The sequence below is a fragment of the Hippocampus guttulatus genome, chromosome 3 (assembly GCF_054856545.1).
Source record: "Hippocampus guttulatus isolate MCC_2025c chromosome 3, RoL_Hgut_1.0, whole genome shotgun sequence".
Lineage (NCBI taxonomy): Eukaryota > Metazoa > Chordata > Actinopteri > Syngnathiformes > Syngnathidae > Hippocampus > Hippocampus guttulatus.
Window position 1 is genome coordinate 12737501 of NC_141263.1, and position 25574 is coordinate 12763074.

The 25574-nt window shown below is 41.0% G+C and overlaps 2 protein-coding genes across 3 annotated transcripts in view; one reads left to right on the forward strand and one right to left on the reverse strand.

The window, feature by feature from the left end:
• pde3b (phosphodiesterase 3B) overlaps positions 1–8226 on the reverse strand; it is a 44790-nt gene extending 36564 nt beyond the window's left edge. Inside the window, exon 1 of the mRNA XM_086106847.1 lies at positions 7189–8226. Coding sequence (XP_085962973.1) covers positions 7189–8064 — 876 coding nt within the window. The 5' untranslated portion in view covers positions 8065–8226. The remainder of the gene's footprint in view (positions 1–7188) is intronic.
• Positions 8227–9028: 802 nt separating this feature from the next.
• Positions 9029–25372, forward strand: copb1 (COPI coat complex subunit beta 1). Of its 2 annotated transcripts, none has more exons than XM_086106848.1 (22): positions 9029–9603; positions 11912–12062; positions 12169–12398; positions 12576–12745; positions 12983–13097; positions 13180–13272; positions 13378–13515; positions 13625–13744; positions 14033–14140; positions 14217–14363; positions 14469–14614; positions 15770–15866; positions 15945–16105; positions 16176–16296; positions 17026–17253; positions 18133–18312; positions 18419–18563; positions 18630–18749; positions 20270–20415; positions 20556–20645; positions 20829–20984; positions 22724–25372. In XM_086106848.1, exons 1-22 carry the CDS (start codon positions 9433–9435, stop codon positions 22781–22783), a joined length of 3093 nt encoding a protein of 1030 aa, XP_085962974.1. In that variant the 5' UTR covers positions 9029–9432; the 3' UTR covers positions 22784–25372. The 2 variants fall into 2 exon arrangements, with proteins under 2 accessions (XP_085962974.1, XP_085962975.1); XM_086106849.1 differs by lacking the exon at positions 9029–9603 and adding an exon at positions 10680–10833.
• The last annotated feature ends 202 nt before the right edge of the window (positions 25373–25574 follow it).

Sequence of the window (25574 nt, forward strand, 5' to 3'; positions counted from 1 at the left end):
TGCTGAGAGATACGAAGATAAGACGATAAACTGACACTACTTGCTCATTTCACGCACACTGGTGGACATCTTACCAAGTGTTCCGTTTCAGTGAAAAGATGGGTCCGCTTCTGATTCTCTGGTAATCCATTGATTTTTCATTTTCATTGCTATCCTTTCCTTGTTTTTAATAAAGAAAATTTGACTTGTTGTCGTCTTTTAAAAAATCATCAGAGAATTCTCTTACAGCTGCTCGTATAGGCGCCTGCTGCTTACCTCTTGGATTGGATACAACTTTATTGTCAACATACAGCACAGATGAAATTTCTTCCCTCTCAACATAAAACAACTCTCTTGCCTTGCTTGCATTGTTTTTTTTAGCTTTGTCTTTTTTTCTTCTACAGCAACGACTCCTCTGCACACTCTTGTATCTGGAGGACGGAATTTTGGATAGATACAGTCGACGGTGGCCATGCTTCCATCGCACTTTTGCTTTTAAATGTCTTGAGTTCTTCTGTTTTTAAATGCTGTAAATACTTTTCCATTTAAATGTTAGATTTTGCATTTTAATGCCGTTTTGTAATTACCGGTATATGAAGCACATTGAGTTGGTTACCTTGTGTATAAAATGTGCCATATAATAAAGTGCCTTGCCGTGAAATAAATAAACGTATTTTATGAAGTGTAATTGTTGTACATTGGGACAACAATGTGTTCTATTAGAATTTATATCAATCATTTTTCACGGAGATAAAGATGACATGCCTAGGCTGTGAGTATTGCATTGTTTGGATAGATGTGTTTCTGTATTGTTTGTGTTCAAACATCGTTGGTTTCCAAGGGTGTAACAGAGCAACTTCAATGCTATTTGTTAGCCAGACAACGGTATTTCACATCACGTGTTAACATTAAGATAATGGGCATTCCTAAGTTTGTGAGTAAACTTCTTTTTGGAAGAATTATTCACTATCTTCCAAACTGGTGCTTGTTGTGATGTGAGCTGAGTGGAGATTGCCGCCACCATCTTTGCACACGTATCTCATATTTTTGCTTGGAAATCAAAGCAGAGAGAGATCTACCCGCAGTTGCACTATTCAACAGAGTTGTGATCCATTCTCCTCCCAACTACTGTATATGAACACTTCACTACTCATTTGTTGACAACACATTTTAAAATGTGGTCTGCATTTTAATCTCATCGACACCTGTCAAAATTTTGAGGTCGCCGTCTTCCAGGGTAGTGACGCTGTTTCGGTGACAAAATCTGCCCACAGACAGGCTGCTCACGTAAGCCAAACGGCTTCTGTGGTCGTTCTCGCCCCATTCGATGAACTCACACACACGCACGCACACACGCACGCGCGCACACACACATACACACTCACACACACTTAAAAAGGTAGAAACAATCCAAGCCACATGTGGGACAGCTGGTGAAGACATGAGGACATCTATGCATTGTCCAACAATGGTGCCTTCCCGCTCAAACACTCAAGACCCCAACGTAAAGTATCCCCCCTCATTTGAAATCCCCCACCCCCGCCACAAAAATTAAATAAATAACTACAGTGTATTCATGTTGATTTATGATTCAGAATCATTTACAACTGCATCAAATGATGGATTATTTCTCCCAACAGACACTGTTTGAATTAAGAGAAGTTTAAAGCACAATGCTGACAATCCACTCATTGGGACGGTGTGATTTTAGTTGGGGCATTTATGTTCACTCATCCCCATTCCCCAGATTTTATACACTTGTGCAAGTTTGCTATTAGTTAAATAACTGCCATATTTTAAGTGAGTAAGAAAAATGTAAGACAAATTATTTGGGTTGCTACTGTCGACATTTTTTTAATGGGGAAATAGTACAAAGGGTGGCAGATTTTTTTTCTACTCAAAATAAAACATTTATTGTGTGTATTTGTGATGTTTTGGTTTGCATTTCTCGAAGCAAGGCACGAGCCGGTATCACATTCTGACAGTACGATAACCTCGAGCAATTATTTTCCGTTTCAAGGTGTTGTTGGAGTGCAATTCCATGAACAAAAATTATTTAAAAAATGTTTGATTAATCAAAAACAACTCATTTTATTGAACAAAATCTATTTTGTTTGGAAACAACATGTAGAATATTTGTCAAATAGGAATTACATGCCGTTCTAAGACTAAAATAAAACAAACAAAACCTTAACTGAGTAAAAACTTGCAGCTCAACAATAGACTTAAACTGTTTCTATACAAAAGAATTCAAAATTAAATTGCAATATACTGTATGCGGTCTGAATAAAATGAGTATAAACCTACAGCACAACAACAATAATAAATTTAATTTTACCCTTGTGTGTTAAAAAACTAAAATATATTTCAAGTAACTTAAGTTAGTGTAAACATTATCAGAGTACATTTGAACACGGTGTACACAATGGTGGAAGACTTAAAGATAGAGCTAACATATACATACAGTATATACATTATATATATATATATATATATATATATATATATACATACATTTTCTTTAATATAACTACGATGGATAACTGGTTCAGACAATGGATAGATCTAATTAGAATTACAATTTTGGTTTAGAGTTCCTTGTTTTACTCTTAATGAGCCTACACCTAAAGCGACCTGATATGTTTTTTTTTTTCACATGAACATTTCAAGTGACCCTGATGCAATATCGCTGTGTTTACATTGACTGAACACATCAAAACAAATCAAAATGTCCCAAATGCATGTCCACAACCACAACAGAGAGGAACAACACAGACGCGAACAACATACATTGCCCTTGCGATATCAAGCTTGTTTCAGGTGTGTGGCTCTGGACTACTTCGGCCTCCGATAGATTTACACACACACACACATAACATCGACTTTTCTCCCCTGGCCGCCGCTGGCAATTATTTTCCCCTTTTAATAACCTATACACCTCTAATGTACCATATTTACGCATAAACATATTTACTGTCATTGATCACTGCCTTTTGATATCAAGATCAAATCTTCCTGTTTCTTTTGCAGTCAGGAAAAAAATTTTTTTTAGCATTAGTACTAACACAGGGTGGGATGTCTTCTTTGTCCTGATCGGACAGTTGGCAAAAGTTTGAAACGTGTGTTAGCAACACCTCCAGGAGCATTCCACAAAATAGGACTTTGAAACAGGTCAGGTCAATGACTCACGTCTCAAAACTCAGACACCTCATCTGAAATCAGACCCTTTCTTTTCTCTAAAGGTTATAAATACAAGACATCCACATTTCTGCAATCTCACTGCACACCAGTGTTCAGTAAAACTCAAAAGAGCATTCTGAATTGAATTTGCGGCAGCGAGCAAAAAAATGACACTGCTACCATCAACAGCTATAAAACAAATCTAAATAGCGCTCACAGACTGCTGAAAGGCCCCTTGACTCAATGTGACTCCAGCAGCCTCCAACACAATGATGAGTAAAACAACTACAGGAAACCAGTGACATAGTCTGGACATACTTTTTTTTTTAGTTCTCTTATCTGAAGGACACAAAAACAATGTTTGTGAGATGGCAGCTTCTTTACTGTAAAACTAATATGAACTAACGAGAGTAAGACGACGTATCTTCAACAAAAAAATACCATGGTCTTAAAAATGCTATCTTAAAGCAAAAACTTATTGTAAAACGGCATTGACAGGCGCATGAAATCATCGGCATCAATGTCGTGGTATAAACCTTTAAATAGTCACTCCAGGAAGCTGCAGAGAAAAAGTGAGTATTCAGTGGAGAACAATCCTGATTCTGCAGAGAACAATTCTTGATGCTGCGGCTTGAAAGTTGATTTTCCATTAAAAATAAATAAAATAAAAAAATAACTAAAATGACCAGTTATAAAGCAAATTAATGTACTAATGAAGTAAGATTTTTTTTTAGGAAAACCAAAACACTGGAATATTGATGTTAAAAAAATATGGGGCAGATTTATCTAATAATAATAATACGCATGTTTTGTATTGTATTGTAGAACAATAATAATATATTTTATTTTCAGTACTTATAAAGTTCAAAACATTTCACCAAACTATGGGTTTGAACAAGAACAAATGATATTAAAGCAAAGATTTTAAGTGCAATCTAGCCACTTGACCTACATATTGTAAATGTAGTGCATAAAGTATGGTCATAAATGTAACTCAACCACACAGACAGTTCATTTATTACGCGCCGCAATGACTGGACGTCATGTTTAGTACACATCTCTGTTACGTGACATCATCTTTACTGGATGCATCCATGAAATGAAAAAGAAAAACATTGCCTCGTTTCCCCATAATTCCCCCACCACTTGCATCTTTCCCGTCGATCTAAGATGGTAAAAAAATAGAGCCCCTACATCAGAGGTGCCCAACCTTTTCTGACCTGAAGAGCTGCTTCCAAACAACCAACCTCCTGCGATTGACCCGTTACCGCACGTGCACACATGCGCGTGTGCCAAGATGAGCAACAGCCATCGTCATTTGCGTGTGTCACTCTACGTCATGCGTTGTTGCTGGAGCCTATGCCAGCTGACTTCGGGGAAAAGGCAGACTACACCCTGAACTGGTCGCCAGTCAGTCGCAGGGCACATATAGAGGCAAACAACCATTTACACCGCCACTGAGTGGGAACCGATCCCACGATGCCCGCACACTTGTCAGGCGAGTGTACCACTACACCAGCAGCAGCTTCTAAGTAAAAATCCTTGAAGATAAAATGTTTTTTTTGTTGATTTTAATTTCTGTTTTATTGAGTGAAGATTATGTTATGCTCAACAAAAGTTTGTGTTTTTGAAAAATAAAACAGCTGTGATGATCATAGTACTTACTATTACTAAAATCTGTGTGCATGAAATCTCTGTTGACAAGAAAACGCATCCCCGGCTGTCAAGTGCTACTCAGTAAATCAACCCTGACCGTCTAGGCCGCTCATTCTAATGCCTCCATTCCTTGAAAGAGTGAGAACTAACCTTTCCATGATACGCCTTCATATGCCAAATATCTTCCTGGTATCTTGGTTTAAAATCAGCAATGGTATTTCTGTCATTACAGAAAGTAAAAAATGGGTTATGAATAAGATCACTCCGCATGTTCTGTCAAATAGAGAACTCCCCCCAAAAAGGTTATTCAGTACTTCCACAATAAAAAATTATATACTTCCAAAATAATATGTCTTCGTGTCAGAGTGATCTTAAAAAGCAATTTTCTGTCCCATAAAAACATGATTAGCCTAATTACACAACTGCCTTACTTATCTGAACTTATTGTCACAATATAAATAAAAACTACCAATGCGCTTGCAATTTTTTTTTTTCTGTGTACATTCTCTGTCCCCCAACTCTTGGTAATAATCAGCGAAGATTGAATTGAGGCAACTGCACTCTTGTTTGTTTGAATATTGTTTTCTGAAAGCCTTAAAAAGATGACATAAGGAATTACGCTACTAGGCTACAGATGTGAGTAAAAAAAATAAAAAAACAAAATTTAAAAATCATGTTTGGGCACGGCGGCCAGGTGGTTGACTGGTTAGCGCGTCGGCCTCAGTGCAGAGGTGCACAATTCGAGTCCGGCTCCGGCCTTCCTGTGTGGAGTTTGTATGTTCTCCCCGTGCCTGCGTGGGTTTTCTCTGGGTACTTCGGTTTCCTCCCACATTCCAAAAACATGCATTGCAGGTTCATGGAACACTCTCAATTGTCCTTAGGTGTGAGTGTGAGCGCGGATGGTTAGTTGTCTACGTGTGCCCTGCTATTGTCTGGCTACCAGTTCAGGGTGTTCCAGCCTCCTGCTCGCAGACAGCTGGGATAGGCTCCATCATGCCCCGCGACCCTCGTAATGATAAGCGGATCAGAAAATGGATGGAGAGATGAATGAATGGATGTTTGGGTGCGCATGGCCTAAACCAGTCAAATCAGATACATGAGCTGTGTTGTTACCTCACATGCAGCTCACAGCCCCAAGGCATATTTGCATGCTATCTGGGGAGTGTCATGATACGCTGTGGCATACTAACTATATTAAATGTCTTAATTAATTGATTTAATTGTTATATTTGCTCAGCTGCAGCATCTCTTGGCATTCACGATCAATGCCACTGGTGGGAAGTAATGAAACACTTATACATACTGTACTTACATTGATTTTCCACACAATATAGAATATATACTGTACATATATGAACAGCTTTGTACTTTTACTTCCGATATTTGAATACAGATATCTGTACTTCCCACTCCTTTCCTTGACAAAAGAAAATGTTTTACTTTTTCAACCTTTGTAGCCAACGGAAGTGACAAAGGAGGTCTTCAATATGTATTGTATTAGTTTTAATTGGAGTACTGGAGTTGAAAGTGCTTCTGTTTTGTTTTGTTAAACCAGTATCTGTACATAAAAGTACAGCTTGTGAGTGGGTCATCCCCGAATTCGAGGACAATTTAGGCACGAACACTTTTGAAAAACTGACTTTTCCGCTTTTGTTATGTATCAAAGAAAATCTGTCCACAATAAAGCATAATCTGATTGGTATTTTTACATTTATTTAAATATGTCTTTTTCATGTAAGTGTATTTCTACTTCAGTACAGACTGCAGAATCCTTTTGTAATATGTATACTTTTGTAACTTTGCCCTTAGGTTCTCTTCAGAACCAACACTATGTTACTTTTACTTGAGAAAACAATTTAAATCAGTTCTTCGAGTTTCACCAGTCTTTTTTTTTTACATAAGTACGTGCCGTTCCAGTAGAAGTACAAAAGATGAATACTTTTTCCAATTCTGTTCAATGCAATGTTATAATTCTGTTCCTTAACATGTTTACTTAGGTAAATATGTCAAATCAGTACTATTGCTTTTCACAGTGAGTAACTTTGCCACCTCTACTCATTGCAATTTTTGTACTTTCGTTTGATTCCGAATCTATACTTCATTACTTTCAGTTAAAGGGGTTGAATGAGAACTTCTACTTTACTGTGGTGGTTTTTTTCACACGCAAGAATCTGTACTTCTACTTTGGTATAGAAGAGCGTGAATACTTTTCCAACCCTTGCTGCCATTTCAATTTCAAATTTTTATCAAGCAATTGGACATTTCCTCGCAGCAAGTCCCCACGACAGGCGATGTTTTCCTCTTCTAGTGAACATGTGGGCCTTGTTGTTGGGCCCGCGACAACAACAAAGGGGGAAGAGGCAGTACACGTACCTGCTCTCGGGATATACATGGTAAAGACGGTCTCCGGGGCATTTTACAGCTGCCGTAATAACTGCTTGAAGTTTCCCCCAGTGACACACAACTGGAGCGTCTCCTGGCTCGGATGACGGGCACCTTGTCCTCCGTGGCGGAACCCCCGCTCGGAGCTTCCCTGGGCGGGTAACATTGGTCGAAGCCGAGCCCCAGGAAGGAGCCGCAGAGCCCGGCGACGCAGGCGAGCAGTGGCCTGAGCAGCGGCGGCAGTCCGCCTAAACTGGTGAAGGAAAGCAGCCACACCACGCTGGCGAAGAGCAGGATGACTACGCAGTGTTTGAGCTTGAGCGTAGGGACGAGCGTGAGGAGCCCAACGCATCCCAGCACGAACAACAACCTGCCCACCATTTGCATCTGGTGCTGCTCCTCTCCCCATTGCAAGAAGCGAAGCACCACGAAGTCCCCGAGGTAGCACGATGCCGGCAGCGTCAGAAGCCACCACCAGTGGCTTCCCTCCTCCTGCTTCTTTTTCCTCAGGTAGAAGGTCAGGAAGAAGAAGGCACAGCCGATGCTGAAGAGGGGACTGGCGGACTGTGAGAAGCCCGTCAACAAAGTCCGTAAATCCCACAGCAAGTCGCTCTGCGAGCTCCGGGAGACCACCGCGGAAAGCGCCAGAACGACTACGGCGCCCACGTAGACGGCGGAAACCCTTAAGACCTTGGAGCCCAGGAGATCTTGGCTGAACAAAAAAACCCTGTGGTGGTCCTGCTTGAGGGGGGTGACGCAGCTCTTCACGTAGCCGTTCCTGAAGCCGTCCGGGCTGTTGCTGCAGGCTCCGTCGTGGTGGTGCCGCGCTTTACCGTGCACAGCCTCTCCTTGCTCCCGCGTGGCCATGGCTCGACGACGGCGACACGTCGTCCACCCAGCTCCAAAGCCCCACTCTACGGTCTATTGTAGTCGCGCTAACGCTGGACTACATGACGGCGAAGACGCTCCATGGTCGGTCCCAGTAACATGCTCCAGCAGTGGCACTGAAGAATGAAGGTGAGATGTTGTTTTTACAACGAACGGCTTCGCCGGCGCCGTCTACAGGCCACAAATCGCATTGCAGGGACTCGTGCTCCGCTCGCACCAACGCCAGGGGCGTAGCTTGTCGTTTCGAGCTCAAGGCAAAAAACGCACCAGATCCATATGTAACTAAATGCATCTCTTCAAGTACTGTACTTAACTTTAAGGTTGTCAAACGGCGAATTTGTTATTTAGGCCACTTTGTCAGGCTTTTCAAGAAAAATATAAGAATCTGAAGTTACATTGGGGCCAGTCCAACGAATCAGTGCCAAATGCATCTGAAATGGATCAGTGGATAAATTGCATGACACAGTTAACTGAAAAATGTTTCAGTACATTTTTTCACCCAGTCAACTTGAGGTTTGATTTCCAACTTTTGCTACTTATAATATTACATGGCTGAGCACCTTCCTATTTTGTTGATTTAATGGTACTGTATGTTCCATCCCGAAACCTACATTGACAACAAGCTGGTCTCTTGGGGGTCCTGAGAGCCAAAACCAAGTCTGCAGGTTCCAGAGTGTTTTGTATTCGATTTGAGGAGGACACCCTTCTCTGTAGGTGTTGTCCTGCAGTGCTTCATCTCATGAAATGGACACTCGCACTATTCAAACTAGCATACTGTGTTAACCTGCCCAATCAGCATCCATTGGTTATCCTGGAAGGGGGATTCTACCCATCTGAGGCCCTTTCTCAAAAGTTCTTATCCCCCCCCCCCCCACACACACACACACACAGATGTTTTTGTTGTTGTTGTTTTTTAAAAAGTTTTTCCTCACCCTCTTTTGGAGTTAAGATCAAGAAAAGTTCATATTAGTCAATTCTGGACTTGTGAAGCCCTTTGAGACCCTTTTTTACGTCTCAGATTCAATTTGTGTTTACCAACTATGATAAAGAATGTCATGCTCTTCTCATTAGTGTCTGTCTAAAAAATGTCCGCATTTCACTATACAAGAACTCCAATTCAAACTTGAGAGAAGACTTGGCGGTTTTCTGTGTAATCTCTGCTGGTGAGCCTTTTGTCTTCATTCAGTGACTAATTTATGTGGAGCATGGTAGAAATAAGATGTAATTTATTATCCTTTTGGTCAAATGGATTTTGTGGCACAATATCGACCAAGTGCTAAACACTCATTTATTTTGTTGTCTAAAATGTAGACTAGTCTACATTTATTATGGTTCACAATCACACCTATGGACAATTTAGTGTGTTCCATTAACCTGTCATGTATGTTTTTGGAATGTGGGAGGAAACCGCAGTACCCGGAGAAAACCCATGCAGGCACCAGGACAACTTGCAAACTCCACACGGGAAGGCCAGAGCCGGAATCTAACCCTGCACTTCTGCACTGTGAGGTGGACATGGTAACCAGTCGCTCATGGTGCCGCTCTGGAAAATTACATATCACCTTGAATTTTGCAGAATAAGATAAATATGTTCCATTAAAAATTACATTACCCTGTTCATTAATTACTGTAAAGAATTCAAAAGTTAAGTGAGTTCGTTGGTTAGGTTTTTTTTTGCTGTTTTATAGGTAAATTACTAAATAAAATGATCATGACACTTTTTTTTACTGTAGTTTATCCTGTTGAAAATTTGTGAAGTGACATTATGTGCCACAGGGGGCCGTGCAAATCATTAGAACTTTAGAAGTACTGTTTAACGTACGGTACTGCACTGTGATTGCTATTTCATAACCACGTTAACCAGTTTTCAAGATAACTTCATGCAATTAGTCCAATACAATAAAAAGTTGTGTTTTTGCATTGATCATTTTGTTCCAGCACTAAATCAAGTCAAGTACAACTTTATTGTCAAATGTGCTGTATGTGCAACATACAACATACAAAACAAATTGTTTCGATCATGTGACAGTCATATATTTTAGTCCATCTATCCAGCTTCTACAATTTATCTGGATCGGGTCGCGGGGGCAACGGCTTTAGCAGGGAAGCCCAGACGTCCCTCTCCCCAGCCACTTGTTCCAGCTCTTACCGGGGGATCCCAAGGCGTTCCCAGGCCAGCTGGGAGACATAGTCTCTCCAGCGTGTCCTGGGTCGTCCCCGGGGCATCCTGCCAGTGGGACATGCCCTGAACACCTCACCAGGGAGGTGTACTAAATATTTTCCTTCATGTAGAGCGGAGCCAGATGAGGTGGCAGTGGCACGGGCATCAGATTAGGATGCCTCCTGAACACCTCCCTGGTGATCACATCCTAATCTGATGCCCGTGCCACCTCATCTGGTGCCACTCTACATGAAGGAAAACATTTTGTACTTCACGCAAAATGAATTTAATGAGTGAACTACTTAGAACAACTTAGTGCAGGACTACTGTATTTCGTTGATTCTTAGCACACTTGTTGTAGAGGACGTATCTTTTAATAGCGCTTTGTTTTCCCGGTACCTGTAATTTCACCCTTCTGAGACACCGTAGCAGTGATGTGGCGCTCAACCTTCCCAGGCTCCACGTCACGAGGAAGTAGTGGCGACACGAAGGCACAACTCTCCAAATAGACCGACTGACTTTTATAAATGTAATTAATACAGCTCCCAAAGGAAGAACCATTTGCGAGCTATTGGTGGTGGTTCGAGGTAAACTGTGCACGTAACCTTTGCTACTACTGCTAACCGCGTCGATATGTTTTATTTGGAGTCAGCTTGTGAGCTAGCTTTAGCACCAGTGTCCTCCATTTCAAATCCATTGGCCTAGACAAGAGAAGAGAAACTGACGCTAGCCAGTGGTTATGAATTGGTTGGTGATAACTTTGTCGTTTGTCCTATACATTGAATGAGACTAATTGTTGTTTGCGTTAATTGATGAAACATCTTATCTTGTTGTCGTAACTGCGCGCATGCCAGCGTAGCACGGAGGTCAATACGCTTTATACGACGTGTCACTCCTATTTATTTACTCGAAGTCGCATTCTGCCTGTGGGTCGTCATAATTTTTAAATGTAAGTCTGATGTGTGCAAGCGATGTGATGGAACTTTTACCTTGGATTCGCGCATCTTTTAGACATATGCCATTAGCCCACAAACAATACAAATACCAAGTACCTTATTTATCCTGCTCGATCAAATTTTACGTGGTCTTACTCCCGCGGAGCATCACGCAAAGGCTTCTTGACATGTTGATCATACTGACAGCAGTGCCTTTTTCTTTTTGTCAGGGCATGGCATTTTAAATAGACGATAAATGATTTAGAGCAATTGAAAACAAAACTGTACTTTTTGTTCTTTATCCAGCTGTGCAAATTATTTGACCAGCTTTGTTCAACCATGTTTGTTATGAACTCATCTGCTTTACAGGTGTACCAATTAATCAATTATTCAACAACTAATGGGTTATTACATGACACTTGAAACCCAATAAATCCTTAAGAAACCTTATTTTACTTAAAAGTGTCGAAATCTTTGAGTTTTACTCTCCCAAAGTTTTCTGAGATTTCTGTAGTCCTCCACAAAAGCAGACTGATATGTTATGGCCCAAACCAGTCACTGAATCATAACCTGTTTTTGAATCAAGGGATGGAAATTAAAACTGTAATTCACAAATGATTCACTTATTATAGTAATCATTAGTTCCAGTCCTGATCTGCTCTGTAAATTTCCTCACCTAGTTATGTGCGGCATTGTTGACTCAGGTGATTGATTTTTATCTTCGTTGTAGGTGAAAAGCCTACCAGTGACTATTTGGATTCTTGAAGGCCATTCCAAGTCCAGCACCAAAATGACCGCTGCAGAGAACGTCTGCTACACTCTGATAAATGTCACATCTGACTCAGAGCCCCCCTCTGAAGTCAGCCTCAAGACTGATCTGGGTAATTGATTCTTGTAGATTTTTTTGAAGGAGTCCCATGAGATGTGAAAGCATGATTTTTTAATTTTTTTTCCTCATATTGAAATTTTTGTCCATCAATTCGACAGAAAAGGGGGAGATTAAAGCAAAAACAGAGGCACTGAAGAAAGTGATTATCATGATCTTGAATGGGGAGAAATTGCCTGGTCTGCTGATGACCATAATCCGCTTTGTGCTGCCTCTTCAAGACCACACCATCAAAAAACTACTGCTTGTATTTTGGGAGATTGTGCCCAAAACCACTCCGGATGGCAAACTGCTCCAGGAGATGATCCTGGTCTGTGATGCCTACAGGAAGGTATGCTACATTTTTTTTTAAACTCTGGAGTTTAGTTCTACAACAGTTCATAGTTGAATCACACAATGTCCAGTATGCCTCCACTACGAGTCTGTTATCACATAATAAAAACCAAATTGCTATGTTGCCATTATAATCCTTTCATAAATTAATACAGAGGTATTACTTGAATTGTAGGACTTGCAGCATCCCAATGAGTTCATCCGGGGCTCCACCCTCCGTTTCCTGTGCAAGTTGAAGGAGTCTGAACTGCTTGAGCCTCTCATGCCAGCGATCCGCGCTTGCTTGGAGCACCGACACAGCTATGTCCGGCGGAATGCCGTCCTGGCCATTTATACTATCTACAGGTATAAATTTCAAACTATTTAAAGGGCACTTATTATGGAGAAGGAGCTTTTTAATTTGAGCACCTGTCCAAAGTGGTTAGAATATTACATGTGGGATATAATTATCGATAGACGGTTATTCACACACATGGGAAATGTTTTAATTTGTGGGGAAATTACTTCATACATACAGTATGTGTGTGTGTGTGTTTGTAGAAAAAAAGAACACTCCCATTTGGTTATAATTATTTGTTTCAGGAACTTTGAACATCTCATCCCGGATGCCCCTGAGCTGATCCATGATTTCCTTGTGAATGAAAAAGATGCAAGCTGCAAGAGGAATGCTTTCATGATGTTGATTCATGCAGATCAGGTTAGCGACACATCAACCTCTTACTTTCATTGTTGCAAGTCATTTGGACACAACCAGTCATGACCCAACTAATTTTCTTCAGGAACGAGCTCTTGATTACCTCAGCACCTGCATTGATCAAGTTCATACTTTTGGAGATATTCTGCAGCTAGTCATTGTCGAGCTGATTTACAAAGTAAGTCATGTCCTGGTGCGCAAGAGAAGCAAAGTCATCACCCATGCGCAAGAGAAGCAAGGTCATCACCCAGTACCCTGAAAAACGTTTTTTTTTTCTCTTTAGGTGTGTCACGCAAACCCATCTGAGCGCGCTCGCTTCATCCGATGCATTTACAATCTGCTGCAATCCTCCAGCCCGGCTGTAAAGTATGAGGCAGCTGGCACGCTTGTAACTCTCTCCAGTGCACCCACAGCAATTAAGGTACACTGGCAATGATTTATGACAAATATTGGCTTTAATAGTAAACTGTAGGAAACTGACAAGACAGTTCATGCCTAGGTTATAACTGCACGTCAAATATCATTTGCAGGCTGCCGCGCAGTGCTACATTGATCTGATTATAAAAGAGAGTGACAACAATGTGAAACTCATCGTCCTTGATCGTCTGATTGAGCTAAAGGAGCATCCCACTCATGAGCGTGTACTCCAGGTATTTGAAATTCTGGGATGACTTTAGCATCATGCTTCTCAACAAATTGTAATACAAAGTCTAACAAAAGCTTTTTTTTTGTGCCATATTAATTGCCATGCAAGTTAATTTCCTATAATTGTGATTAATAATCAAATTATGATTTATAAGCATGTTCATTAACATGAATGCTTATAATGATTTTGACTTGGAACAACATATTAATGTGGACAAGAATATGTTTAATGTACGGTTCCAATGTGTTAATCACCTTTGTGATTAGCGATAACCCCTGCCTCCTACACCCAGGACCTTGTGATGGACATCCTTCGTGTCCTCGGCACTCCTGACCTGGAAGTGAGAAAGAAGACCTTGCACTTGGCTCTGGACCTTGTGTCATCGCGCAACGTGGAAGAGGTCTGTCGAGTCGTGTGTGTTCTGTTTTCAAGTCGGTACCGTTTCAAATTGACAACATAATTGTGTCCCTTTTCAGTTGGTGATCGTTTTGAAGAAGGAGGTGATCAAGACAAACAATGTCACTGAACATGAAGACACAGACAAATACAGGCAGCTCTTGGTGCGCACTCTTCACTTTTGCAGTGTGCGCTTCCCTGACATGGCGGCCAACGTCATTCCTGTGGTGAGCATTCTTTCGACGATTGTCTGAATTCTTGAAGATTATGCAAAGCAAAACAATGTTTTTGATTTTGATCAGTGATATTTATAATGTGTGATACATTTTCAGTTGATGGAATTCTTAAGTGACACCAATGAAGCGGCGGCCGCTGATGTGCTGGAGTTTGTGCGAGAAGCCATTCAAAGATTTGACAACTTGAGACCGCTTATCATTGAAAAGATGCTGGAAGTCTTTCATGCTATTAAAACTGTCAAGTAAGTCTTTACCATCAAAAGTTACTTGGAAAAAAATAGCAATATTCTGTAACAGCCATATAAGCCACTGATGAGTACGTCATGTTCAGAAACAATCAACGCGGTGACCACTGTTCCATTTTCCACCACACACAGGAAACGAGGCACATTTTCACACTCGGCTTTATTTGTCACGAAAAAGTCCTCCATCATAGATAGCACAAACTTGATTGCGTAGATGACATTTATGAGTTTCATGGTTATCTCACTGAATGTAAATCGTTATTTTCAGGAACAATGCTGACATTATGTTTGAGTATGTAAATAAGATGTCGTGCTGTGCGATTATTTAGTGGATGTCACCCTTGGTCAATATTGCAAGTTAAGGGAAAGGGTTCTCTAAAGGCTATTACAATCTTTACATTAAAGAGAACCTTTGACCCAATATCAGTATGTTTACAGGTTTTATCTTTCAGCCCGTTTTCCACTGAAAGTGTTTGGCAAGGTAGCAAATGTTGCGTTCTCGTCAGGATCTGTTCAAGATTGCATACATTTGCCAGGTGTTGGCCTGCACATTTTGTCACAAGGGAATTTTGAGCATGTTGTTTCCCTGCGACAAGAAAAGGGAAAATTTTCACGTTATTTCCTTGCGATGAAAAAAACATTAAAACTGATGGCGAACGTTTGCGACCTTGAATGAACCCTGACGTGAACGAGCATTCGCTACTTTCGCCAACGTTCACAAATGTGGGAGACAGACTTTAGACAATTTAATATATGCTCATGCTCAAACCTTAGTTTTTTTGTACGCTATTACTGTTATTTTTTGAACCGTGACCTTTGAGGATAAGCGGATCAGAAAATGGATAGGTGAAAAGTGCCATAAAATACATTTCAATTGATTTAATCATTTGGCGAACGTGATCCATTACATGTTCCCTTTTTCAGTCTCATCAGTTAAAAATACAAATTGATAAATTTAAAAAAAGTACGCAAATGATAAACATGTGCACCTATTTACATAAGTAATGCTGTGGTCAGAAAGTTGAGCATTTCTAAAAAGCGCTGACATTATACCGTTTTTGATGGTGAGGTATCCGCAGTACTTTATTCGTACCAGTACACAGTGCAACCCTTGTGCTATATCAGTTTGAGACCACGTCCCTCATGCTACAGAATCTACAGAGGAGCACTGTGGATCTTGGGTGAATACTGCAGCACAAAAGAAGACATCCATAGTGTGATGACAGAAGTTCGCAGATCATTGGGAGAGGTATGCGTGTCCCATAATGTGTTGTGTAGGTCTCACAAAGTACATGACAAATATCTGACATGTTCTTTAATTGCACAGATTCCTATAGTGGAAAATGAGATAAAGAAAGAGACAGGGGAGTTGAAGCCCGAGGACGAAGTGAGTGCTGCTCCAGCTCAGAAGCTGGTGACAGAGATGGGCACTTATGTGACACAGAGCGCCCTCAGCTCCTCCAGGCCTTCTAAAAAAGATGAGGATAGGTAAGACCCATCTTGGAAAATCTGTGCACATTATTTTGTCAGCCCACTCACATCTGTTCTTGCCCCTCAGGCCTCCACTAAGGGGCTTCTTGATGGATGGTGATTTCTATGTAGCTGCTTCTCTAGCCACCACCCTGACCAAAGTGGCTTTGCGCTACGTTGCTATTGTCCAAGACAAAAAGAAACAAAATGTAAGTATATCTTGCATAATCTCTTCGGATGTCCTGATTCGAATACTTGATTTTTCAACTGATCCGGTATCACGTGAAAAGATTTTATTCATTTTCAAAACAGATGAAAAAGCTACAAAATAATTCAAATGTGCAGGTATCCGTGCCAAATACAACATAATAGCTTAGTTTCATATTACACAATGTTATGTTTCTGTTAAACAAAAAAATGAGAGTATTGGTTTCGTTCGCGACACTAAGTGCTGCACACACACACACACACACACACGCACACTTCCCATGTAGACACCAGAAGACTGGCAGGTTTGACCTTATGGATTGTTTTGAGGGAGGGGCAAGTTGAAAGATACTCATTAAAAAGTCTGACTTAGCTGTTATAAAGAAGCCTTCTCTAAATGGCATCGTCAAAGAGTTGCGAGAGCGACAGACAGGTTCGTGAGAGCTGTGACATGTCCAAACGATGTCACTTCAAATAGAGGTTTAACGAGTATAAATTATTTGGTGTTCCCGCTGGTTGCATTTAACGAGGTCAGTAGTTCATAGATGGGAGAGGTCATGCACATACCCAAAAACTACACGGACTTGTGTGTGCGTGTGTTACCTAAATAGCAGATCAGGACTCGGTATCGGCGGATACTTAAAGCCAAAGACTCCGATTCGGACACAGGACATCCCTACTATTGTCATGAAACATAATACATGTCCATCTGACCTCACTTTCCTTCTTAGTCTTTTGTTGCAGAGGCCATGTTGATCATGGTCACCGTGCTGCACCTGGGCAAGTCCTCACTGCCTAAGAAGCCAATTACAGACGACGATGTGGACCGAATTTCCCTGTGCCTCAAGGTCCTGTCAGAGTGCTCACCGCTCATGAATGACATCTTCAACAAGGAGTGCCGCAAATCCCTGTCACATATGCTGACTGTCCGATTGGAGGAGGAAAAGCTGTCACAGAAGGTAATGGCTCTTGACTCCAATCTGATGACAATTGAAGCCTATGAATATTCTGATTGAGCCAAGCTATTGTATTCTCAGGTTATCGCATTGATCGGAACTGGACTGTTCAGATTCTTCGATGCTTAGTATCTTATCCGAGTAGGATTCATCAGTGCTTTCTTAAGCCACTCACTAAGCATTTATTTCCACCAACGTTTATATTTGTCATCTACGTTTTTCAAAGGGTAGATGGCAGCATTGCATCGCTTTGGATTTGAGATCAGCACGGCTTTTGAGTATTAGCTAAAGATTAGGGGGTGAATCTCGGATTGTCACATTGATTACAAGGGAGAGAAACGCCCACAGTTCAAGTCCAACGAATATTATGGACCTCATGCTCAGAGATGCAGAGTATGTCCATGTATGATATAAACGGAGTGTGTCGCCATTGTGAGAAAATATCATGAAATTATAAGGAGTGAATGGCAAAGGCATTGTAAAAAAAAAAAAAAAAAAAAAGTCACCAACTTTCAGCAAGAGTCACGCATTGAGTAAATTGTTGCTCATATTTTGAGGTGTCCCAAAAGGAAAAAATATATATATATGTAGTGTTCAAGTCAGTATTTGGCTTGACCTGTTTCTTTTCCTAAAACTTGTTTTATCCAGTTTCGGTCAGAAACCATTTTTGGGGTGAAACCAAACCATGTTGTCCCGCTGATTAAAAAAAGAGTAGAAGCTCTAAGTACACATTTTTTTTCTGCTGAAAGAAGAGATTGTACTTTGGGTAGTTTCAGTGCTTACATTGTCAAAAAGCACAATAGTCTGTGGCTCTTTCAAGATCAGTCAAAATGTTGAAACGGGCTGGCAAAATTCACATTCTGTCTTTTTCTCCCATACCAGAAAGAGTCTGAGAAGCGTAACGTGACAGTGCAGGCAGACGACCCGATCTCCTTCATGCAGCTCACGGCCAAAAATGAGACGACCTCTAAGGAGGACCAGTTCCAGCTCAGTCTGTTGGCTGCTATGGGCAACACTCAAAGGAAGGAGGCTGCCGATCCGCTGGCCTCAAAACTCAACAAGGTAGCTATTCCTTGCTTCACAGGCAGATAGAAGCCTCGACAAGATCAACAACAGCTTTCATCACAAATGGGCAACAATCTTTGTCTTTTTGACCCTACCCTTTTAGGTGACCCAGCTGACAGGTTTCTCAGACCCAGTGTACGCTGAAGCCTATGTCCATGTCAACCAGTATGACATTGTACTGGATGTGCTGGTGGTCAACCAAACCAGTGATACGCTCCAGAACTGCACTCTTGAGCTCGCTACTCTCGGTAAATTCTGTTCAAGTTGTCTTTGTTTTCTTGCCTCATTCTCTTTTAACAGTCATTTTTCCACAGGTGATCTCAAGCTGGTTGAAAAGCCTTCCCCGCTTACTCTGGCTCCTCATGACTTTGCTAACATCAAGGCCAACGTCAAAGTGGCTTCGACTGAAAATGGCATCATCTTTGGCAACATAGGTAAGAAAAGTGTACATTTCACCAGGACGTTATCTCGAGCGGAGGTTTTTTTGCTCCAGCTCAAACCAGCTCAAAATATACTTGGCTCTCCTAAGTACTCGCTTAATGACCAATATTACAACACGATGGTGTAGTTTGTAAGGCTGTGCAAAAATCATGGTTATTCAAATGGGAGTTTGTGTGCATGTGGAAAAGCCAACATTAAATGATTATTGCATTTGGATCATAACAAATCTTGCTTGTGGTGCCACTTAAATGAGGGAGCTCAGGATGTGTGGCATAAGGGGTGTTCACACGGCAAGATTTGGTCCGGTGCTATGCCGGGGCTGCCCCAGTAGAGCGTTCACACGTGCAAATTAGCTCCGGCGTAGCCCTGAAAAACAGCTTACACCGGACCAAATTTGATCCACCTCAGGGAGGTGGTTTAAAAATTTGCTCCGGAGGAAATGCTCGTTTGCGAAGCAGCACCGGTGTAAATTTGCACGTGTGAACGCAACTGGGTTAAATTTGCTCCAGAGCAAATGCTTGTGAAGAGTTTACGTACGGCGAGAATGCGTTGCTTTCGTGCTCTGTCGGACTTACGTCATGTGTTTGTTTAATAACGACACAAGACTTGGCTGGTAACATCTTTCCTTTTGTAGGAGACTGGACTGTCTCGGAGTTGTTTGTTCCTTTGTTGTGTGTTCACAACCCCCGCCCCCCATATAATTTATTTTGTGATTTTCTCTCTTGATTTTCTGTTTGGCGCATTAGTGTTTGCTTTTCTGAGTGTCATTGAAGTCTTCGTTGATTTACGTTTTCGGAGGCGGTCACTCTCGAGCAGAAGGCACGGAGACCGAGAAGGAGAAGGACGTACCTGTCCAGTAGTCGCTTGAGTTGTGTATACGTTTTAAAAATAACCAACACGACAGCTCATTTGTTTTCTGTCGTTTTGCTCCGCTGCAGAAACTGCTGTGTGAACGCAAGTGGGGCTGCACCGACGCTGTGCCGGTGCTGACACGCTCGGCGGCTTTGTACGTGTGAACGCTCCACACAATTTGCTGCGGTGCAAAATATATTGCAACAAAATACATCGGTGCAGCGGCGGAGCAAATGTGTGCCGTGTGAACACCCCTATAGGTTGTGCGCATGTGCTTTGTGGAGGCAAGAAAGTTGGCTCAAGCGATATTCCCAGAAGTGGATGAGCATGTACGCTATGTTAGTAGTTAGTTTGCCAACTAATGTTCAGCAGCAATGAAGCCCATCATGAAGCCTCATTCAACTTTTGTCCACATTGTGGAGCAGGATCCTGGTTAAAAGTAAGCCATTTCCAAAATCAAAAGGAAAACGTTTTCAATTTAAACGCAGCAGCCACTAGCATTCAGTTGCTGATGGCTGGTGCTGTATCTTACAGTTCGGTCGATAAGTTTTCAAATAAGTCAATACAATACAAAATATCCAAATCAATTCGGAACACGTTTTCAAATCCCTGGCCTTTAACATTCCGGTACGATATGTAATTGTTATTCTTTTGTCCCCAGTGTATGATGTGTCTGGAGCTGCAAGCGACAGGAACTGTGTTGTCCTCAGTGACATCCACATTGACATCATGGACTACATCCAGCCGGCGTCGTGTACAGATGCTGAATTCAGACAGATGTGGGCTGAGTTTGAGTGGGAAAACAAGGTGAGCTTTTTCTGCGACGCTGGCGTAAATGGCAGCCTTGCCAGTGATACGGTCTATCTGGAGTGGTACTATTTGGCATTAGGAGAGCTTTATTAAGTTTTGTGTATAAGCCAATTAATAATTGTTTTTACTCCTGGTAGGTTACGGTGAACACAAACATCATTGATTTGAACGAATACCTCCAACATATCCTCAAGTGCACAAACATGAAATGCCTGACTCCAGAGAAGGTTTGTTTTTGCCGAAGTGAAAGCAAATCAATTATTTGTAATTCTTCCACTACATTAAGAGAACAGTTCAATGGTTGGACTGTGTTTTGTCCTCTTGTGTCATTTCAAAATAATCAATCTTATAAGGCAGAAACATGCAAATACTATTGTAAAATATTTGTATCTTTGTATCCAATCAACCAGGCATTATCCGGCTTCTGTGGTTTCATGGCCGCCAACCTTTACGCCCGTTCCATCTTTGGCGAAGATGCCCTGGCTAATGTTAGCATTGAGAAGCCCATCCACCTGGGGCCTGATGCACCTGTCAACGGACACATACGCATTAGAGCCAAAAGTCAGGTGGGTCACTGCTGCTTCAGGATGCGTATATCCACCATTAATTGTCTTGGAAATTGAACTATTAGTTTCACAATTAATGCATAAGAATTAAGTGGTTTCATATCACTAAACAAGAAACAAAGTGAATTGCACGTGTACATCAAATAGCCTCATAGCCTTGTGAAAGTGAAAAGTCTGTGGGAACCCTCGCCCCGCTTCTTTTATCTTTAATGCTTGCAAAATCATATTAACAGGAACTACCTAAAGAGGGCAACTTTTCAGTTGAACTGTTTCATGAATGCCAGGAAGATCAAGATACAGTCATGGAGCCTTATTCTGCAAATGCGGAAGAACACCTAATCTGTCCATGATGGTTTCTATTCTTTATACTCCCTGAGCCACACCTACGCCGGAGACCAGCTCTGCCTAGCCCCTGTGACGATGTGTGACTCCACAGTCTTAGCTTGTTCCAACTACATATATATGACAAAGCTTTCATACATACTGTAAGGTGCAGAGGTCACAGTGACACAACGTCCTTGCTCATATCAACTATCTATTGTGCTAAAGAGGCCTAAAATAATTGCACCCTGCTCGTTTACTGCAAACACGCAATAAAAAAACTTCATAGATGGCTAACAAAATCAGAATAGACGTCATAGTATAACCCATTGAGCAACTGATATTTGAACACAAATGTTGCAGCAGCACACAAAGACAGATAATGTAAAAATTCTTATTCTTTATTCTCTATTACTGCAGCTTACTGTGTAGTTGAGACCGTATCTGTATGCAGTAGACCCTGCCATATTCACAGTTCGGCACCAACGGAGTCGCCATAAATATATGTGTGTCTCCCCTCCATCCCCAACCCTCCCGTCTCTCCCTCCCTCCCGTCTCCTCCCACAGCTGTAAATCATGTTCCACCAACAAATAGCTGATTAGTATTCAGTATGGGAGCGGACTCGGACACTTTCATTGCTGTCCGATGTGACATGTTTGGTAATTTCATTGTTTAGATGTGACAAGAATGGGTAAATCTATTAATGCCCTGTTGGTAAAAATCCATAAATAAAACGCATCACAGAAGTTATGCACTACAGAATAAGTCACGCAATACCCATTGAATTATCATGATGCACAAACTATTAAATTTTTCATCTTCTATATAATTATTTATTTTTATGAGGGGTAAGACTAGCAATTTAATTCAATATGGTACGGCTCAGTTCGAGACGGGATGATGCAGTGACTTGTGGTTCACATACCGTACATTTGAATGAACTCGTCAGTACTAAAAATGTACCATTTCCTTCCAAGAAATATCTCTCCAATAAAAGACAATTCAATACGTATCTCTATATATTCCACAGTAGAACGATTTGATTCAGTTCGATTCAATGCAATCACATCTTTTTAAATCAAAAAATGATTTTCGAGTTCAAACCATTTTTTGTTACGCCCTTAATTATTGTAGATTTTATAAAGTGCAGCACTATTGACTGCTATTTTTTTTATTCCAAACACATTGCAGAAATTTTTGTTTGTGTTTTTATTTGTGGGGGGGCTTAACAATTTGATGGCATTTCAATTCATTACAGTGGGGAAAAATAATTTAAGATAGGCATGTTTTGAGGTCACAGAAGAAGTTTGAAACTTATAAGTCGAGGCTTTGAAACTTTTAAGACTATGTGCCATTCTAAATGCAAGTTTCCAACTGAATATTGTCTTGCAATAAATCATCTTCATCTGTTTTACAGGGGATGGCCTTGAGCTTGGGCGACAAGATCAACCTCTCCCAAAAGAAGGCGACTCTCTGAGTGCAGCTTGACCCTTCTGACTTGATAAAAGTCAGCCACTCTTCTATGTATCATCCTTTCTGCTCCCTTGCATCTCTGCACATTTACAATTCTGGATGGTCAGTTGGCTTCTGTGCTGTTTTTTTTTTTTTTTTTTTAATTAAATCACTTATCTCTGATAACTGCTCATTCCTGGTTCATTTTGAATAAATGTCCATTGAATGCGGCCCGGTAGTCCAGTGGTTAGCACGTCGACTTCACAGTGCAGAGGTACCGGGTTCAATTCCAGCTCCGGCCTCCCTGTGTGGAGTTTGCATGTTCTCCCCGGGCCTGCGTGGGTTTTCTCCGGGTACTCCGGTTTCCTCCCACATTCCAAAAACATGCATGGCAGGCTTATTGAACGCTCTAAATTGTCCCTAGGTGTGAATGTGAGCGTGGATGGTTGTTCGTCTCTGTGTGCCCTGCGATTGGCTGGCAACCGATTCAGGGTGTCCCCCGCCTACTGCCCGAAGACAGCTGGGATGGGCTCCAGCACCCCCCGCGACCCTAGTGAGGATCAAGCGGTTCGGAAAATGGATGGATGGATGGATGAATGATCCACTTAAGATGTATTCACTTGTTCATTCATTGATATGCTTAATGATTGCATCAGGATTAAATACACAGTTTGTATTTTTCAAATATCATGCACCAAATTACTTGTTTGAAAGACCGACCACAAAGAAAATAAGTTAGATGATACTGCATTCAGTACTTTATTTTCCTCGCATAATGGATTTTGAATTGACTACAGAGAAGCAGGCATCTTATTAGCTGAGGACTTTTTATTTAATAATGACTTTATTTGTCCAACTGTTTTTGTAGAGTTTAAATTTGATCATGTGTAATCATTCTCAGTTTCTCAGAATATTGAAAAAGTAGATAAAATGCAGGAAAGGAGAAAATATAGTACATATGTTTTATACAGTATATTTCTGCTGCCTCTATTACAAGCTGAAGGATGATTGTCAAATTTCATAACGTTGAGCCACTTTTCCTTCAGAATGTATGTGAAGCTGTCATGCATCACAACGGTTATTGCAATCATCTAGTCGAGAAGCACAACCTGCCCCCCCCCCCCCACAAAGTGTCTACTTGGGGTGTGGTATTTATTAATCACATGGATAATTGAGTGGGGAACCTTGTGTACTAGAAGAAATTTGAGGGATTTCTCTTGGAAAACCGCACTCATCATGCATTTGGTATCATTTTAAAACTTTTGGAATAACAGGCCACTTATCTATTTACAGCATGCCATAGTCACAAATCAAATCCATGTGACTTGCAACCAAACCAACGAAATTTCAGGATGCAACATTTGGGGAAAAAAAAGTACTTTGACGGTGGGGGCAATGCGGCTGAAGTTCCAGTCATTCTTTGTACGACAATCAGATTAGCTTGATTATTTTAGGCATTCATGATAAACCGTGAATTAAGTCATGCATTAACACAAAACGGTACATTATTACATTATTCAACCAAGATATGATGATTTGAAAGAGGCGTGCTCAGTCTCAAGTGAAGGGACTCCCACATGAAGCCAAATAGCTGTGGAACTAACTCCAGGCTGTAATTGGAATTCCTCACATGCCTCATGTGTTGCACAGTATGAGGCTGATGTGGAAATTCTCCTGTCAGGGCCCCTAAATCCACAGTGACAACATGAAATACAGACCTCATATCCTAGTCACAAACCTGCAAGAAAGTCTGTCATTTCTGTTACCGCAAAATAACTAGCTTGGACTGAAATGATCTGCGTTCACCTCCAGGCTTCACACGGCGGTTTCGGAGTCTAGTGACACTAGATGGCGTCACCGTCCTCAGTGGACACGATGCAGACGTCCTGAAATTTGTCGCATTTGTCAAATTGGCATTGTTGACATGCCTGAAATGACAGATGTCCTGCCTGTAAACTTCAGTGATGCTCCCGAAATAATTTGTATAAATGATAAACAGTTACGGGGCAGCGGTGAGGAATCCGACAATACATTCAATAATGAAGCGATTGAAAACGAGAGTGAGCTAACTCATGTCATGTTTAAAGTTTAGTGTATTTTTCAATTATTTGGACATTTCAGTCTATACCTTTTGTTTATGCTTAAATGAGTTGGATCCGTACTTTTACTTGTACCCGTATTTTTTTTTAAACACAAGAATCAGTACTTCTGTTTGGTACAGTGTGTCAGTGATTTTGTAGTTAAGTAAATTGTAAAGGCTGTGCTTTTTAACTTTTACTTAAGGAGTTGAAATAGTGCTGCTACTTTTACCAGGGCCTTTTTACATGATAATCTTATCTTGTACTTGAGTGTGGCATACCTGTCAACTCATACGGTTTAGCCATAGTTCATACGGATTTTGTGGTGAATCTTACGTATATGGCCGTATCGCACAAATCATACGGATTCTGAAAATTTCCGTTTTTTTTCACCAACTCCAAATGATTTGGAGTTGGTGAAAAAAGTAACGCAGGAATACAACTCTGAACACAGTAATGCCACTAAGTATAATGATGATTAGACATTAACCAGACATTGTATTATGGAGATCTACAATAAATATCATTGAAAATTTCGTGGGTTTTTTTTCTGCCGTTATTTTGACATATAAAATGCTTTGGTATGTTATAAGGATTTTTTTGGTAGTTCATACAGGTTGGCGCTCCGAAAAGTTGACAGGTATGGTGTGGTGTGATTGCTCTCGCCGCCTCTGCTCATTGCAATTTTTGTTGTTTTTGTATTTAGATAGATTTCAAAATATGTACGTTTTTACGTTT